Source organism: Pogoniulus pusillus, chromosome 18, assembly GCF_015220805.1.
Source record: "Pogoniulus pusillus isolate bPogPus1 chromosome 18, bPogPus1.pri, whole genome shotgun sequence".
NCBI classification, from domain to species: domain Eukaryota; kingdom Metazoa; phylum Chordata; class Aves; order Piciformes; family Lybiidae; genus Pogoniulus; species Pogoniulus pusillus.
Window position 1 is genome coordinate 20316620 of NC_087281.1, and position 16600 is coordinate 20333219.

At 44.4% G+C, this 16600-nt stretch overlaps 1 protein-coding gene across 2 annotated transcripts in view; it reads left to right on the forward strand.

Moving 5' to 3' along the window:
- Positions 1–16083, forward strand: part of KIF26B (kinesin family member 26B) — a 261494-nt gene extending 245411 nt beyond the window's left edge. The window contains exons 13-15 of one of the 2 annotated variants that reach the window (XM_064158678.1): positions 12253–12455; positions 13839–13989; positions 15879–16083. In XM_064158678.1, the coding sequence (XP_064014748.1) occupies positions 12253–12455; positions 13839–13989; positions 15879–16027 (503 nt within the window). In that variant the 3' untranslated portion in view covers positions 16028–16083. Of the gene's footprint in view, positions 1–2710; positions 2799–12252; positions 12456–13838; positions 13990–15878 lie in introns of those variants that run through there. The other variant, XM_064158680.1, reaches the window with a different exon arrangement.
- The last annotated feature ends 517 nt before the right edge of the window (positions 16084–16600 follow it).

The following is a 16600-nucleotide window of genomic DNA, read 5'->3' on the forward strand; positions in this document are numbered from 1 at the left end:
GCAGGCTGCACACCCCCAGCTCCCTCAGCCTCTCCTCATAGGGTTTGTGTTCCAGGCCTCTCATCAGCTTTGTTGCCCTTCTCTGGACACCTTCCATCACCTCAACATCTCTCTTGAATTGAGGAGCCCAGAACTGGACACAGCACTCAAGGTGTGGCCTGACCAGTGCTGAGTACAGGGGCAGAATAACCTCCCTTGTCCTACTGGCCACACTGTTCCTGATGCAGGCCAGGATGCCATTGGCTCTCTTGGCCACCTGGGCACACTGCTGGCTCATCTTCAACCTACTCTCTACCAGGACCCCCAGGTCCCTTTCTGCCTGGCTGCTCTCAGCCACTCTGTCCCCAGCCTGTAGTGCTGCTTGGGGTTGTTGTGGCCAAAGTGCAGAATCCTGCACTTGGCCTTGTTCAGTCTCATCCCATTGGCCTCTGCCCACCCATCCAGTTCTGTGAAAGGAGGCAGCTGTGCAGATGAGGGAACAGGGAGAAAATGGCAATGAAGGTTATCTTTTTTAGACACTAGAGAGCATCCTCCCTTCCCTAGGGGAGATACTTAAAGAAAGTATTTTGAGAAAATCCTCAATGGAGGCTGTGAATTCTCTAGACTCCAGAATTCATCCCAAACCTAAATGAGTAGAGACTGAGATTTGTTTACTCTGTTTCTCAGAAAACCATTTGTTTCATTTTGCTTCTTTGTGCTTTGATAGCAAACTGGTGGCTGGAGAAGGCTGAAGATACAGGGAAAAGGCTTTTCTATAGTCTTGCCAGGCTGAGCCTACCTGGCAGAGCAGTGACTCTGATTGGCCAAAAGATTAACCTCTTTATTTTAATTTCTTGAGTGTTGTGGAGGGGAAATTAATTGATGCGAGATGACATCTTCCAAAACGAATATTGTTCATTAACTTTGCTATTCAGAACTCTCACCACCCCCAGCCACTAATGTTAATAGCATTTTGGTTCTTACACGGTCATGGAAACATTCTATGGCTAATATCTAGATCTAATATAACCAGCAAAAGACATAAACATTAATTGAACTGGAAGAGAAGGCTTCCATAGTCAATGCTGCTTACGGTCACTATGTCTCTTGCCCAGTAGCTGGGCTCAAGCTCTTTCTGCTCTATGGCAGAAGGCAGTAGAGAATTACAAAGAGGCATTTAAGCATTTACTCACAGATTATTACTATTACCCTTGCTGGGGCCAGCCACAGTCCAGACAGTGCCCAAATGCTTTCAGGGGACTCTGTCATGTTGGACAGTGAGGCTTGAATCTTCCCAGCTTCTGGGGACAGGACACAGACAATCTCTGACCTTGTTCTCCTGGCTTCTTCTGCGAGATCTGTGTATATGTCCAGGGATTCTAGACAGGACCTTCAGGTGCAGAGGCAGATGTGTGCAGTCTCAGCACAGTCACGCTGGCCACACAGGCTGATCGCGTGCAGGCATCCAGGGTCTGCTGCTGGTAACTGGCGGCAGTGGAGTTTAGCAGGCAGCACTAAGGCAGTGTGCAATGGCAGCAGGGCTGGGCACAGCAGAGAGAGCAGGCACAGAGCAGGGAAGCAAAGCAGGGAAGCAAAAGCAGGTTGCTCACCTGCCTATCTCCTTTTATCAATGTGGGCTGAGATTAATTGCCCTTTGGACACAGAATAGCCACTCAGGATGGCAGTTAGCCAAACCTTACCATGCTAGGCAAAGCCACAGGCTCACTTGTCCCTAATTTGGGCAAAGCACAGGCCTTGCACTAGGCAGGCACAAGCTAAGTGTGTGCACCTTATGCCACAGGACCCTGGGCAGGCCAGGCTCAGCGGCTCCAGGTTCTTTGTGTCTGTTTCCCATGCTTGCCTCTCTGGTGGAGCAGAACACCATGCCTAGGCAAGGCAGGACATGCATAAGCCTATTTTGGGCCTATCAGGCCTACCACAACATTGAGTGAATTAGATTCTCTCTCCTTGGTCAGCAATCTTGCAGGTATCTACTCTGATCTAAGGTAGGGTGTCCCTGCCCATGGCAGGGGGGTGGAACTAGGTGATCCTTGTGGTCCTTTCCAACCCTGACTGATTCTATGATTCTGTGATTCCATGATACCTGTTGCTAGACCCATATCTCTGGGGTGGAGAGTTTTCAGTGGGAGGTGCGTGCCCTGGCTGTGGGCTGAGCGTAGCCTGGCACATTGACCTTCCTCACAGTAATTCACAAAGCTTTTCTCCTCAATCAGTCTGTCACAAGACGTGGAAAGATTCTGAGTGTGTCATCTCTGACACTTTACTTTTCAGAGTGCTCCCCTTGTATCAGCAAGTAACTCCTGTGTTGTTTTGAATGACTTGCACTTGGGTATGAGCACAACCAGGGATTTTATGCAAATTAAAACAAACAAATAAATCTTTAATTTATCTCTAGCAGTAACTCATTGCCCAGAAATTAATAAGACTTCCCTTTCTTAGAACCCCAGCTCCTCTTTGCCTTTGGTCCTGCAGCAGTGAAATCATAATTCTGTTTTGATGTGCTTGGTAATAGTATAATTTTTCACATGTCAGCAGATTTATGGTGGCATAAACCCAGGATTATTACTTCAGTGCAGGAGAACATGAAGGAGGAGCTGAGATATGAGGGAGAATAGAGCTGTTCGCAGATACATTTTTATTGCATAATAAACACAAAGAAATGAAAGGGTTTGCAATCTTTCATCCTTCTTAATATTTCCTTTCTCTATAGGTCTCTTTTAGTGTGGATGTTCTCTTCAGGAACAACTTTTGAATGCAAAAGATGGGAGAGAAGGGTTCTGAGCTCTGCAAAGACACATTATATTTTAATACGTAGTGTCGAGAGCGCTGGACCTTTGCTGATTTGCGGTCACACATCCACTGTGCTGTAATGGATATGGCACAATAGATATGCTCATTTCGGGTCAGGCAACCTTGTCTGCTTTATTTATGGTTATTATTAACAGAAATGCTAGCTGTCAGGCACGATCAACATGAATCAGCCCAAGGGCCCTGTAAGAAGGAGCTGTAAAGAGTCTTTAAGAGAATCACCGGCAACCCTGTCAGGTCTCGCAATTACTTCTAAAGTTCTGACACATTGGAGAGACATCATTTTTTTTCTTGAGATGAAGATCTTGTTGTGATGGTTTGGGAGTTACCCACCCCTCCCCCGATGAAATCGCCCAGACTAGACTCGGCCAGCTGGAAGTTAAAGAATGAAGCTTTACGTTCACAGCTTAGCACAATATACAAGCAGGTATTTACAATGTATTACAAATATTTACAGCTGTACACAAGTTAAAGGTAGTACAGAAACACAGCAGCCCTCCCAGAAATCAGAGTCCCCAGGAGGGGCTCCCAACCACCCTTCCCTCCTTCTTTCCACCCCCCTCTCTTGTCCCAGAGTCTGCCTTATGTGCAAGGTGAATTGGGAGGCTTGGCAAAGGGGGTTAGAAGCAGAATAATTAGTTGGGTTATATGGATCCAAGCAGAACAGCAGAAGCCGAGGGAGAGAAACACAGACATCGACAAGCTCCGACAGACAGAATGTCTTATTTCTGTTTGTATCCTTGCTTGTATACATCTCAGCAAACCTGTGAGTGAAGTGGGCATCACCATTGTTTCCTTTTCACAGCCTATAATCTAATTAGTCTCATTAAAATATTCCAATTAGCCTCAAACCAGCACACTTGTCTTTCAGTGCTCTTAAGTGCATTATTTGTGCGTGTAGGTGCTTCTACCCCGGGTGCCATACAAGAAGCATCAGACTTACATCACAGTATCACAGTGTCACCAAGGTTGGAAGAGATCTCATAGATCATCAAGTCCAACCTTCTACCACAGAGCTCAAGGCTAGACCATGGCACCAAGTGCCACATCCAATCCTGCCTTGAACAGCTCCAGGGACGGCGACTCCACCACCTCCCCGGGCAGCCCATTCCAGTGTCCAATGACTCTCTCAGTGAAGAACTTTCTCCTCACCTCGAGCCTAAATTTCCCCTGGCATAGCTTGAGAGATAAAACTAGTTCATATCCTTCAGTGTTAACCTTAGATTAACCTTAGATTAACCTTAGATGAACTGTGAGCTCACAGCCAGCTTAATTAAAAGAATCATTTTTTGTTTTCAAATTGCCTCTTGCCTTCTGGCATCTATGGAAAAATCATGTTTGCATCATGAAGCACATAAAGCAAGCTAAAGTTAACCTATTAATGTACTAAATACTCCAAAGATTCTAGCATTTAAAATGTCATGTCAGCATCTGTTTCCCCAAAGCGACTGTTTGTGGCAGAAACAGAGCTATTTAGCCCTGATCTCACCTCTATGTTTCAAAGCTTTGTACAGCTGCTCTTCAATCCACCCTGTGCTGTAAATACTATTCCAGACTCCATTTTACAGATGGAGAAATGAAGGCAGAGAACTTTATTGACTTGTCCCAATGCTTACAAATAAGTGAGAGCCAGATTGAGGGTTCAGTAACTGGTACCTTTGACTTCTAATCTCAACCCCAACTGGCTTGGCTTCATACCTGCCCCTGCCCTTGCCAAGTGGTGGAGAGGTGGATTTCATTTGTGATTTTTCTTTTTGGGGATGACCCTTTTCTTCTTGCCACTGTGCTAGTTTGGAGCAGGCTAGAATGTTTTGGTGAGAAGAACTAGATTACAGGCTGTGAAAGGAAACAATGGTGATGTCTGCTTTGCTCATAGGCTTGCTGAGAAGTATAGGAACAAGAAGTAAAAACATAGATAACCACTCTTGCAGGGGCTGCTGGCTGAGCTGCATCTTACTCTCTAACCTCACCCTCCATTTTGGACTAATCCACTTTGCTTCCTAACCCCCTGGCCAAACCTCCATTCTTCCTTGGGACTGGGGTAAGGCTGAGAGGGGTAGGGGGAAGGTGAAGGGGTGGTTGGGAGCCCCTCCTGGGGACTCAGGTTTCTGGGAGGGCTGTTGTGTTTCTGTATTACCTTTTCCCTTGTATATTTCTGTCTATAACTGTATCTACTGTAAATATCTGCTTGTATATTGTGCCAGCTGTAAATATAAGCTGCATTCATATTTCCAGAGCTGCTGAGTCCAGTCTGGGTGATTTCCAAAGTGGGGGCAGGTAACACGCAAACCATCACAGCAACACACAAGTATCTGTGCTGTGCAACTCTGCTTTCTGTGGTTTCTTTGCTCACTCCATTAGCTTTTCCCTGTAAGAACCATTATCTCACCCATAGTTCTGCCACTGTTTCTAGTCTCCTCTCCATTGGGTAGGCAGCGCTGTCTTGAGCAGGGCACTGAAGTGTAAGGACATAGTTTGTGCAATCATCTCTAGCATCAGTTCTGTTTTTTTCAGTTCCTCAGATATTTCAGCTGTGGTGCCTCAGTGCTGTTCCACTGAAAGGCAATGATAAGGGTGTTTTTATAGTATGCATTCCTCTGTATGATCGGGAAGTGAATTTAACTGAACCCTGTTTTAGCAAAGCCTTTTTTGTATCCTGGGAACACAACAAGTATGGGGGAGGGGCAGGCAGGCATCGTGGCAGATTAAGACTTGCAAGATCTGTGTTGTATTCTCTGCTGTGCTGCCACTGGTTCTCTGTATTGCCTTGAGCAACTCGTGTAATTTCTGTGTTTTCTAGTCACAAGCTTCTAAAACTAGATAATGGTGGTGTGAAAAAAGTAATAGCAGGGTCCATAGATCAGAAGTGTTACCCTACCTACCTGCCTGTTGCTCTTCTGCTTTCATTTTTAGCATATTTTCCCAACTTAGAATGTATGTGAGCATTACTGTATCATTTTCACAGTCACAGAAATATTCAGGTTGGAGAAGACCCTTAGGACCACTAAGTCCAGCTGATAATCTTACTGTGCAAAGTTCACCCCTAAACCATATCCCCAAGCACCACATCCAAATGACCTTTAAACACATCCAGGGCTGGTGACTCAACCACCTCCCCGCGCAGCCCACTCCAATGCCTGACCTAATGTCCAGTCTAAACCTACCCAGTCACAGTTTAAGGCCATTCCCTCTTGTTCTGTCACTGTTTACCTCTGAGAAGAGACCAGCACCAAGCTCTCCACAACGTCCTTTCAGGTAGCTGTAGACTTTCTCATGCTGAGGTGGAACTTCCTGTGCTGCAGTTTACATCCATTGCCCCTTGTCCTATCACAGAGCACAGGTGAGCAGAGGTTGTCCCTTCCTTCCTGATGCCCAGCCCTCAGATATTTAGAGACATTGATTAGATCTCCTCTCAGTCTTGTCCTCTCTTTCTGCTGAGGACTTCCTTGATTTTTCTAGATGAGGCTCTTTTTTGGAGCTGAGTCTTGCCCTGGAGTTCTGCTGGGACTGGGGTGGTGCTGGCAGGGTAAAACACTCAGGACACCTCTCTGTGGCCCAAGCAGGAGTGGGGAAGGAGCAGCTGTGCAGAAATTGTAATGCACTAGGGAGAGACCTCTTCCTCTTGACTGACAGGCAGAGGCCCACTTGCCAGAGTAATGACCCAGGACTTGGTCATGAGATTAAGATGTAGGAAGGAAGGAGGCAGTCAAAGAGGTGAGGCTTGGCGTAGAAAGTCCTTACCTTTAAAGCGCTTTTGAGATGGGTCAGTCTGGGCCAGTTCAGCCTTCCTGAATGTTGAGTATCAGTGTGCACCAGAAAGTGAAAATCTAAGGGATGCTAATGAAAGTAAGATCAAATGAAAACAAGACTAGGCAAAAATGAAGCTTTTCAAATGCAGGCATCCTGAAGTTCAAACCTACTCCCTGAGCTGGAATTGAGTATCTTTGCTTTTGTCAGTCCAGGATGGGATTGGTGTGAGCATTATGTCTGTGTGTGTTCTGACTATAGATCACTAAAGATGCTTGCTGCAACATTTTAAAGCTTTTGCAGTCAAGTTTCATGACTAATTGCAGCTCTTTCACCACCAAAGCAGAGCAAATTGCTACACAATTGTGAACACTTTCATTAAAAGACAGAATGTTGAGACATTGAAGTAATTCTCTACAATTAGAGTCCATTTTCTTCTCTTACTTTTGTGCTCTGGTTTCCACTGGTGGGATGGTCTTACAGATGGAGATTTAGAAAGAAAAGGCTTTCCTGGAAAGCCCTGAAAACTGTATTTGAACATATTTACTCTCCAGAAGCATTTATCCATGCTATGAAAGCAGCAGAAAAAGCCAGAGACTGAATCCAGACTCTAAATTATGAAAGCTGTCTCTCACCAACGTTGCAAAGCATCATGTCTTGAAACGTGGCCAAAATGATAATGATGAAACAAAATATCAATGAAAAGAGTCTGAGCTTCTGTCCTTGAATCCAAGTGAAAAGGAATTTGGTTCGTGTTTAAACTGCTTAAGCCACGGTGTGGGGAGCTGAGAACTGCCTTTTGTATCACAAAGCCTTAGGGCATCTCCAGCATTTCTGCTTTAACTTGCTTACAAGTGATGGTAGCTAATTGATATCCTGCATTATACCTTTGCCATGACAAAGGATGCTTAGTATTAGTCAGGAAAAAGCTGTTTGCATGCAATTGACTACGTTATGGATGTGACTGCTGACTGGACAGCTCTGGGGGGAGCTGAGGGAGGGGAAGTGTGGGCTTCAGCTCCAGGTTTTATTTTCCTGTTCATTAAAACAGCAGCATTGATTTTCCCAGGTCAAAGCCAGGCCATTTCATGCGGCAAATCTGCGTTGAAAGGGATCAGAGTAATCATTTTTTACACGGTTGACTACTGCATGCCAGCACTGAGCTTTCAGCCACATGAACATAGGAATGATTTAATAGAGGAAATGGCAGCAGGCTATTGTGCATGGTGAAGACTCCATGCAACATGCATGACTGAATCCCACACCATTAGGCTGGGTGTAAATAAAACCTACCCCTGACACCGCCACAGAATTAGCTCACTGGAATGCCTGTATCCTGTTGGGAGCTAACGCTCTGGCTGCAGAGCCCCTTTCCCCCTCCGGTCTTTGCATTTACTGCCCAAGTGACTGGCACAGCTAATTAGTGCAGCATTGTAGTAGCAGTGCCTAATGTCACAATGCGGACAAATACCTGTTGAATCAGAATGCAGCAGTGAGTGAGTTGTAGTAGCAGTGCCTAGCTCCTTAAATATGTCACAATGCGGACAAATACCTGTTGAATCAGAATGCAGCAGCAACTGAGTTGTAGTAACGGTGCCTAGCTCCTTAAATGATGTCACAATGCTGACAAATACCTGTTGAATCAGAATGCAGCAGTGAGTTGTAGTAGCAGTGCCTAGCTCCTTAAATGATGTCACAATGCTGACAAATACCTGTTGAATCAGAATGCAGCAGCAACTGAGTTGTAGTAGCAGTGCCTAGCTCCTTAAATGATGTCACAATGCTGACAAATACCTGTTGAATCAGAATGCAGCAGTAAGTGAGTTGTAGTAGCAGTGCCTAGCTCCTTAAATGATGTCACAATGCGGACAAATACCTGTTGAATCAGAATGCAGCAGCAACTGAGTTGTAGTAACGGTGCCTAGCTCCTTAAATGATGTCACAATGCTGACAAATACCTGTTGAATCAGAATGCAGCAGTAAGTGAGTTGTAGTAGCAGTGCCTAGCTCCTTAAATGATGTCACAATGCTGACAAATACCTGTTGAATCAGAATGCAGCAGTAACTGAATTGCAGTAGCAGTGCCTAGCTCCTTAAATGATGTCATAATGCTGACAAATACCTGTTGAATCAGAATGCAGCAGTAACTGAATTGCAGTAGCAGTGCCTAGCTCCTTAAATGATGTCACAATGCTGACAAATACCTGTTGAATCAAAATTCAGTGCAAACTGATATAAATGTTTAGCAGAGCCTCTGGTCATGTTTTGCTGAGGGCTGTGAGTGCTGAAAACTTACCCCTTGTGATGTGCATCTTTCCTGGAGTGACTCCCAGGTTACTTGTCAACTTGCCACACTGCAAGACAGCTGCTTCCTGATCCCGTCTGGGCAGTGCTCATTCACCAGCTCTAAATAGCCCTGAAAAGTTCACTTTAAAGTGAAATAGTAATCCAGGAAGCAAAGTTAAGAAATTAATCTGGGTGGATAGGCTGTAGATGAGCACATGTCTTATACCAGTACTGAAGCAACACATCTAGCATAGGTATGAATGGAACATTCTAAAGAATCACAGAATCCACCAGATTGGAAGGGTTGCTCTATCCTGTGTACAAGCAGCAGTGATTTCTAGCCCCAGGTGCCCTTGTACTTACTGATTCACAACACAATTATGTGCAAGTCAACACAGAACATGGCCTTAATTTTTTACAGAGAGGTTATTCTTCTGAATAGTGAATCCTGTCAGTGTTTTGTGATCCAGATCTTCAGGTCCAACATGTGCATCCTTCTTATGTAATCTGACTTGCCAGGATGACTGAATGTTGTTTAGGGTTTTTTGGCAATATATGCCTGCATGCTGTGGGTCTAGTAGTACTGATGGACTACAAGATGGACACCCTAAATACCTCTGGTGAAGTAGTCTCTACCAGGGGCTTTCCACTTGAAAGCATTGGCACTGTCTTCAGTAATCAGGAGGGAAAATGTGCAAACTGTATTGAAATTGGAGGAGTGAAGAGCTGTGTGCTTTGCAATGGGGAAAGTGCACTATAAAACCAACCAGGAGAAAGGAGGTCAAAGGGATGGGGAGGAGTTGGTTCAGTCATGGACAATTGCCCATGAGGGCAGATCCCATTAGGAAATTGGAATGAGAGAAGTCAGCATTGTTTTTTCAACTCAGACAAAGCAGGAGCCTGTTGTCAGGCAGTGAGAAGCAGCAGGAGGAACAGGACAGATAATCTTTGCTAGCAAGCAAGCAGTTTGATGCCACTTTTGAGACTGGTATCATTGCTACTGGAAGCACAGTATTTCTTGCAAACAAATCCAGAACTTAGGGGTACTGCTTTATTTAGCCAGGATTGTTTTCTGTAATCACCTTGAGTGGATTGTCTGGTGAGAACAAACAACATGCTGAAGTACAGGCTTTCTACAGAAAGACAGTAACACTAATTTGCAGTGAGGAATAGCTTTGGCTTCACATCCTGCCTTTGAGCACAGACTATAAAGTTTGGAAATTATGATATATCAAGTTGCAGTTTCATTTTCTGTTTGAAACACCTTGACATTTCTAGGACATCAGTGTTGCATCCCATTCAGATACAGTCTGCTTTGAAGAGCATCAGTCTTCTTTTCATGATGCTTTTTGCATTTATACTTTTTCACAGAAGAGATGCTCAGTCTGGAATGTGTACTTGGAAAGAGGTAAACACTCCAAACCACACAATACTTCAGCAAAACCAGACCTCTTAGACTTTCTGCCCTGGTCAATATGTACTTTTATGAGTGCACATCTGTATGCAGAAGGGCAATTCTGCTAAGATTACCCTTCTGTCCTTAAAGTTCATCTTGCATACCTGGCTGGCTTGGTCTGCATTTTTATCTTCAGGCTTCTCAGGGCTTGTCTTTGCTGAAGTATGTTGTAGCTTCAGTGCCACTCTTCAGTTAGATCTGCTCTTAAACTGCATGAATTCGCTGCTGTGTAGTAAATTCCCTTTGTAGTAAATTTAACCTGACAGCAACTTATCCATGGGACAACAATGTGCCCTTGTGGCCAAGAGGGCCAAAGACATCCTGGGGTGCATTAACAAAAGTGTATCCTGCAGGTCTGGTGAGGTTCTCCTCCCCCTCTACTCTGCCCTGGAGAGAACACACCTGTAATGTTGTCTCCAGTTTTGGGCTCCCCAAGTCAAGAGATCTGTTGAAGAGATTCCAATGGAGAGCTACCAGGATGATTGTGAGACTTAACAGAATCACAGAATCATCTTTTATGACCATCTCTTTTATGAAGAAAGACCTAGAGAACTGAGGTTGTTTAGACTTAAGGAGGCTGGAATGAAATCTTATCAATGTCTATATATATCTGAGAGGTGGGTGTCAATATGAAGGAGCCAGTTTCTTTTCAGTGGTGCCCACTTAATAGGACAAGGAACAACAGGTACAAACTAGAATCATAGAATCAACCAGGTTAGAAGAAACCTCCAAGATCATCCAGTCCAACCTAGCATCCAGCCCTAGCCAGTCATCTAGACCATGGCACTAAGTAATTTATCCAGTCTTTTCTTGAAGACCTCCAGGGACGGTGACTCCTCCACCTCCCTGGGCAGCCCATTCCAATGCCAATCACTCTCTCTGCCAACAATTTCCTCCTAACATCCAGCCAATACCTACCCCGGCACAACTTCAGACTGTGTCCCCTTGTTCTGTTGCTGGTTGCCTGGGAGAAGAGGCCACCCCCGACCTGGCTACAATGTCCCTTCAGGTAGTTGTAGACCAAACTTAACCTCAAGGCAGAGCAACAGATGTATTACAGAAGCTTAAATTGTATTCTGTGCATTTTTATACCCAAACTAGCCTCAAGAGGAGTTATTCTTAGTGTGAGTAGGTTCAGGTGGCAGAGTGGGTGTGCATGAGCAGTTGTATTGAAAGAAACGTGGGGACTAAAGAAACGTGGGGACTAGCCTGTTCCAGCCTGTTCTTGCTGCATTCTTGCCCATCTACAGAGCTGCAGGAAGTGTGTAAGAGGTGAAATGTTTTAGAAGAATAGTCAGTTGAACAAGACAAAGCTAATGTAACTCTGGTGACAGCTGCTAAGCTTGGGTGCACTTTTGCAGGTGTTTTGTCCTCTCTAGTGTTTTTGCCATTCCAGCCACCCTTCAGTGGTGTCATGCAAAGGACTAGGTGGTAGAATACTGCCACTCAACTCCATTGTAGTAAAAGAACTTGGGTATCAAAGTGCTTTTCGTGTTGTGACTTAAAAAACCTCGAACCCAACCCTCCAGTAGAGATAGTCTATGCAGAGACTGGTTAATGCTTGTTCTAATGCTGTAAGAGCCAGTACCAGTAAAGAGAGAGAAAAGCAAAGATAGACCAGTTCCAGCCTGCTGTCTGATCCATCATTGGCACAGCTGTACACACCAAGCAATGGAAGCAGACACAACCTCTGGGAAGTTCAGGGTACATATGCCCTCTGAGAATCGAATCCTGAAGTCAGGCACCAAGGAGCACGTGAGGATCTGACTCACAGAGAGTGGATAGAGCACATCACAGCTGAAGCTTGCCCCAATTTCCCTATCCTCCCTGGGTTCTCTTTCCATTTTCCTGTGTGTGTGAAGGCTGAATGCATCCATGGCTTTTAGACATCTCTGTAGACGAAGCAGGAAGGAGAGGCATTAACTAACTGGAAGTGGCCCTTTGTGCATTTGCAGGTTCACAGAGGCGGAGGCTTATTCCAGCTTTATCCCTTGATACAGCTTCCCCAGCAAGGAAGCCTGCCAACAGCCCTGGGGTCCGCTGGGTGGATGGGCCCCTGCGAAGTGGGCAGAGGGGGCTGGGAGAGCCCTTCGAGATCAAAGTCTATGAGATAGATGATGTGGAGAGGCTCCAGCGGCGCCGAGGCGGGGATAGCAAGGTGAGTGCAATCCGTGTGGTGCCTCTCTCCTACTGGAGGGTGTAAAAAGGGGAACTGAGGCATTCAGATGATGCAGTCAGAAATATGTGATATCATATATTGTTAACAGGCAGCAAAACCTATTATGTCATTTAAGAGCAGCCATGATTCAAGCTGTAACTTCCTCCGTAGCAGCTAACAGATATTACTACCTTGCATTTTTTCCCCCTTGCTTATAGCATTGGTGGTACCTGTGCTCCAACATCTGTCTTTCAAGGCAGCAAGGGTGCCTCAAGTGCTTTAATGGTATTGATTTGAGGACAGGATAGGTCTTTTCTCTAAGAAAGTTGCTCTTGCCAACCTCAGGCCTGTGACTGGGAAGAGTATCTGAAAGTGGTGAAATAGGAGCGTTTTTAAAGTGACTGTTACTTTATAACACCTTTTGTTCCTGGCCTCTGTCACTTGATTAGGCTATTTGTGGTGGTGTTCTCTGATAGAATCATACAATCAACTAGGTTGGAAGAGACCTCCAAGATCATCCAGTCCAACCTAGCACCCAGCCCTATCCAGTTAACTGGACCATGGCACCAAGTGCCTCATCCATTTTTTTGTTGGTAAGGATTTAGTATGGAGAAGGAAGTCACTTCCTGAGGTGAGATTTCACTCACTCGTCAGATTTGTCTATAGGGTAGAAAGCAGAATAGTGTTGAAACCTTAAAAAAGGCTTGAAAAGTAGGATAGTTCTGGCATCGTGCTCCCACACGAGCAAGAGTAGCAAAGCAGTCAGCATGGGCTCCCTTAATACACCTCTTGATGGTTGCCACCCCTCAGAAGTCATGAAAGGTCAGACTGGATGACTCCAGACAGCACTGCACCCTGTGCAGTTACTGTGTCCCATGCTTCTTTATTGAAGGTTGTGGATTAGCAGAGCTTCTTTTGACATATTTCCTTTATTTAAGGATATTTTAAACTGGATATTGCTACCAGTTCTCTTTTTGCATTTGTTGTGTGCCAACCATGGAACTGTATTTAGGATTTTAATACAGCAAGCCATGGGTTTCCTTCTCTCAAGAGCTTAGGTTTTTCTTAGCCAGAATTCTGGTGACAAAACCCAGAAATGTTTGTGCTACAGTTAATCTGATTTCAGGATGCTGCCTGTTATTAATTATTATGCTTTATTATTAACTATCATTGCAAAGTCTCCAAAGCTCACTGATCAAAACCAAACCAAGCCAATAAAAATAAAGCAGTCAATGGATTATTTCATGCAGTGATTCATATGCCTCCAGACTAAATGTTTCATTGTCTGTATTATTGATCAGAAGATAATTTGACTGAATGGATCTGGGTATTCTTTCTTGTCCTTACCTAATTTCTTCCCTACTCCTTTTTCCTCGTTGGCAGGAGGTGATATGTTTCAATGCCAAGTTGAAAATCCTGGAGCATCGCCAGCAGAGAATTGCTGAGGTCAAGGCCAAGTATGAGTGGTTAATGAGAGAACTGGAGGTGACAAAACAGTACCTGATGCTGGATCCTAACAAATGGCTCAGTGAATGTAAGGATATTGTTTTATTGTGTGGAATCATAGGTGTCCTTTAGTTTATTTAGGTGAGGAGAGGGTGGGCATCACACACACACATGACAGAGGAGAGCAGATACGTTTACTAAGGATGAGATGTGAGCTGCTGTGCTTGTGAGCTAGAATGAACCAACATGTGACCTAAGGATAAGTGTTAGATTGACTGTATAGAATCATAGAATCAACCAGGTTGGAAGAGACCTCCAAGATCATCCAGTCCAACCTAGCACCCAGCCCTAGCCAGTCAACTAGACCATGGCACTAAGTGCCTCATCCAGGCTTTTCTTGAACACCTCCAGAGACAGTGACTCCACCACCTCCCTGGGCAGCCCATTCCAATGCCACTCACTCTCTCCCTATAATTCACCTTAAATGTTGACAGCAGAACTGAACAATCCTTTGTGCCTGAGAGCTGAATGTTGAACTGGTGCAGTGTTGTACTGGTGAATATTGGCATCAGTAGATCAATGCTCACGTGTCTCAGGCCACAGCTCCTGAAAATTAGATATGGTTATTTTTTGACTAAGATCACTCAGACATATGAGCAATATTATAAATCTGTTCTACCACAAAACAACACTGTAGAGAAAACTTGTCCCTTGGCACCAGTGGGCTTGCAAGAAAAAATTCATTTAGCCTCTTTTTTGTTAATATAGATGTATACAGTTCAGAGAGCTTAAAGGGCATTCACATTCAAATGAAGGGTGGCCTCAATACCTCAAAGGACAAAAGATAAAGAGTATTGCAGTAATTGTACAACAGTTTTTAGTACCAGCAAGAAATTAAGTTCATACCAAAGAGTTCTAGAAAAATAAAGTTTTGAAATTGACTTAGAAAAGTTGCAAGTGGCAAAAGGACATTGGCTGGTGTGTAATAAAGCAGCCTAACTGGTGTGCTCTGAAGCAGCCTAACTGGTGTGTAATAAAGCAGCCTAACTGGTGTGCTCTGAAGCAGCCTAACTGGTGTGTAATAAAGCAGCCTAACTGGTGTGCTCTGAAGCAGCCTAACTGTCTTTTGACAGCTGCTGCAAGTTCACACTGGATTGATACACCCTGCAAAACAACCACAGGATAAGTTTCAGGAATGCTGTTAAGGAAGAGGGGAATAAAAAGGGACAGATGTAAAGGGAACAAATAATTTGCTTTACATTGTGGCCCACCTACTATATGTGATGCCTTTGCTTCTGATTCCAGTATGATAAATGCAGAAAGCCTCAATGATGGCACCAGATCTCAGGGATCTGATATGATGGGAGGTATTGGCTTAGACAACATCATGCACACAGCTTCCACAGAAGCCACTGGTCTCTGGCAGCATATGGGCACCTACATTGGACTGACTGATGTGCACACCTTCCCTTGCCCTCTAGTCTAGGAAGAATCACATGGAACAAGGATAGGTACAAGTCATAAGAAGCTTGGAAGTTGGTTTCTAACTTGGACTTTTCTTCTGAGGGCAGAGCTCCTATTTAAGTCTCTTTGTGGTCAGCAGAATAAGTAAGAGTCAGTATGTGCTTAGGATTTGATCAATGATATTAGAGTGTGGCAAAAGGCATCTGCAGTCCTGGAGAGGATGGCAGAGCATATCATGTCAGAGCATATAACTCAAGAAAGCATCTAATGCAAACCATTGCAAAGCATATCTCTCAAGAAAACATCTAATACAACCTTAGTATTTTTCACTCTCAGCCAGCCACTGTGCCATTTTTATAGCCCATAAACAGAAAAGGCAGCTTTCTGTGACCACAGCAAGCCAGAGATGATCTTGCATACGGTACTGATGGGTTTGAATATTTGAATGCCTGTCCCAGCAACCAGCACTGGGTTTTGTCTGTGTTTCCTATTTGTGTATTTTCTTCTCCATAGTTGATCTAGAGCAGGTATTCGATCTGGATTCTTTGGAATACCTGGAGGCCCTGGAATGTGTGACTGAGCGTTTGGAAAACCGTGTCAACTTCTGCAAGGCCCATCTCATGATGATCACCTGTTTTGACATCACCTCTAGACGCCGATGAAAGTATGAACCTCAAGAGAATGTCAGTGTGCATCTCTGCCATCCTCCGGTTCCCTTCTGAATAGCAGCCCAAAGACAGCAGAATGAGGATGAAAGTTAGAGTCAAGTCTCAGCTGCATGTACGAGGGATTTGCTGTACTATACAGAGGAATAGTATTAAAACCCACAACTGGACAAGCATGAAGAATGAAGACAGAAGGTTGTTGATTCTCTTAGCCTAAAGCAGCACTTTGAGGAACCTTTAAAGACACGTCTGTAAATAAGAACTGCTGGCAGAAGACGCTTGTTTCCCTGCGTTAGCTGAGCGAGGAGGAAAGGTGGTTGTAGGACTTCCATCAAGAGGTTCATGACAAGAAAACCTATCCAGAAAAAAACTGTTTAAGTGCCTTGCAAATCTTTATTATCCAAACATTTATGTTCATACTTTATTGTGTACAGATGGTGCTAGTCAAGAAAAGAAAAAAAACAACAAAAAAACCCCAACCCAAACACACTTTTGAAATGTATTTACAGCTTGTTTTTCTCTAGGTGTTTTCTCCTGTTTCAGACTTGCTGTTTCTAAGTAACTTGTGTT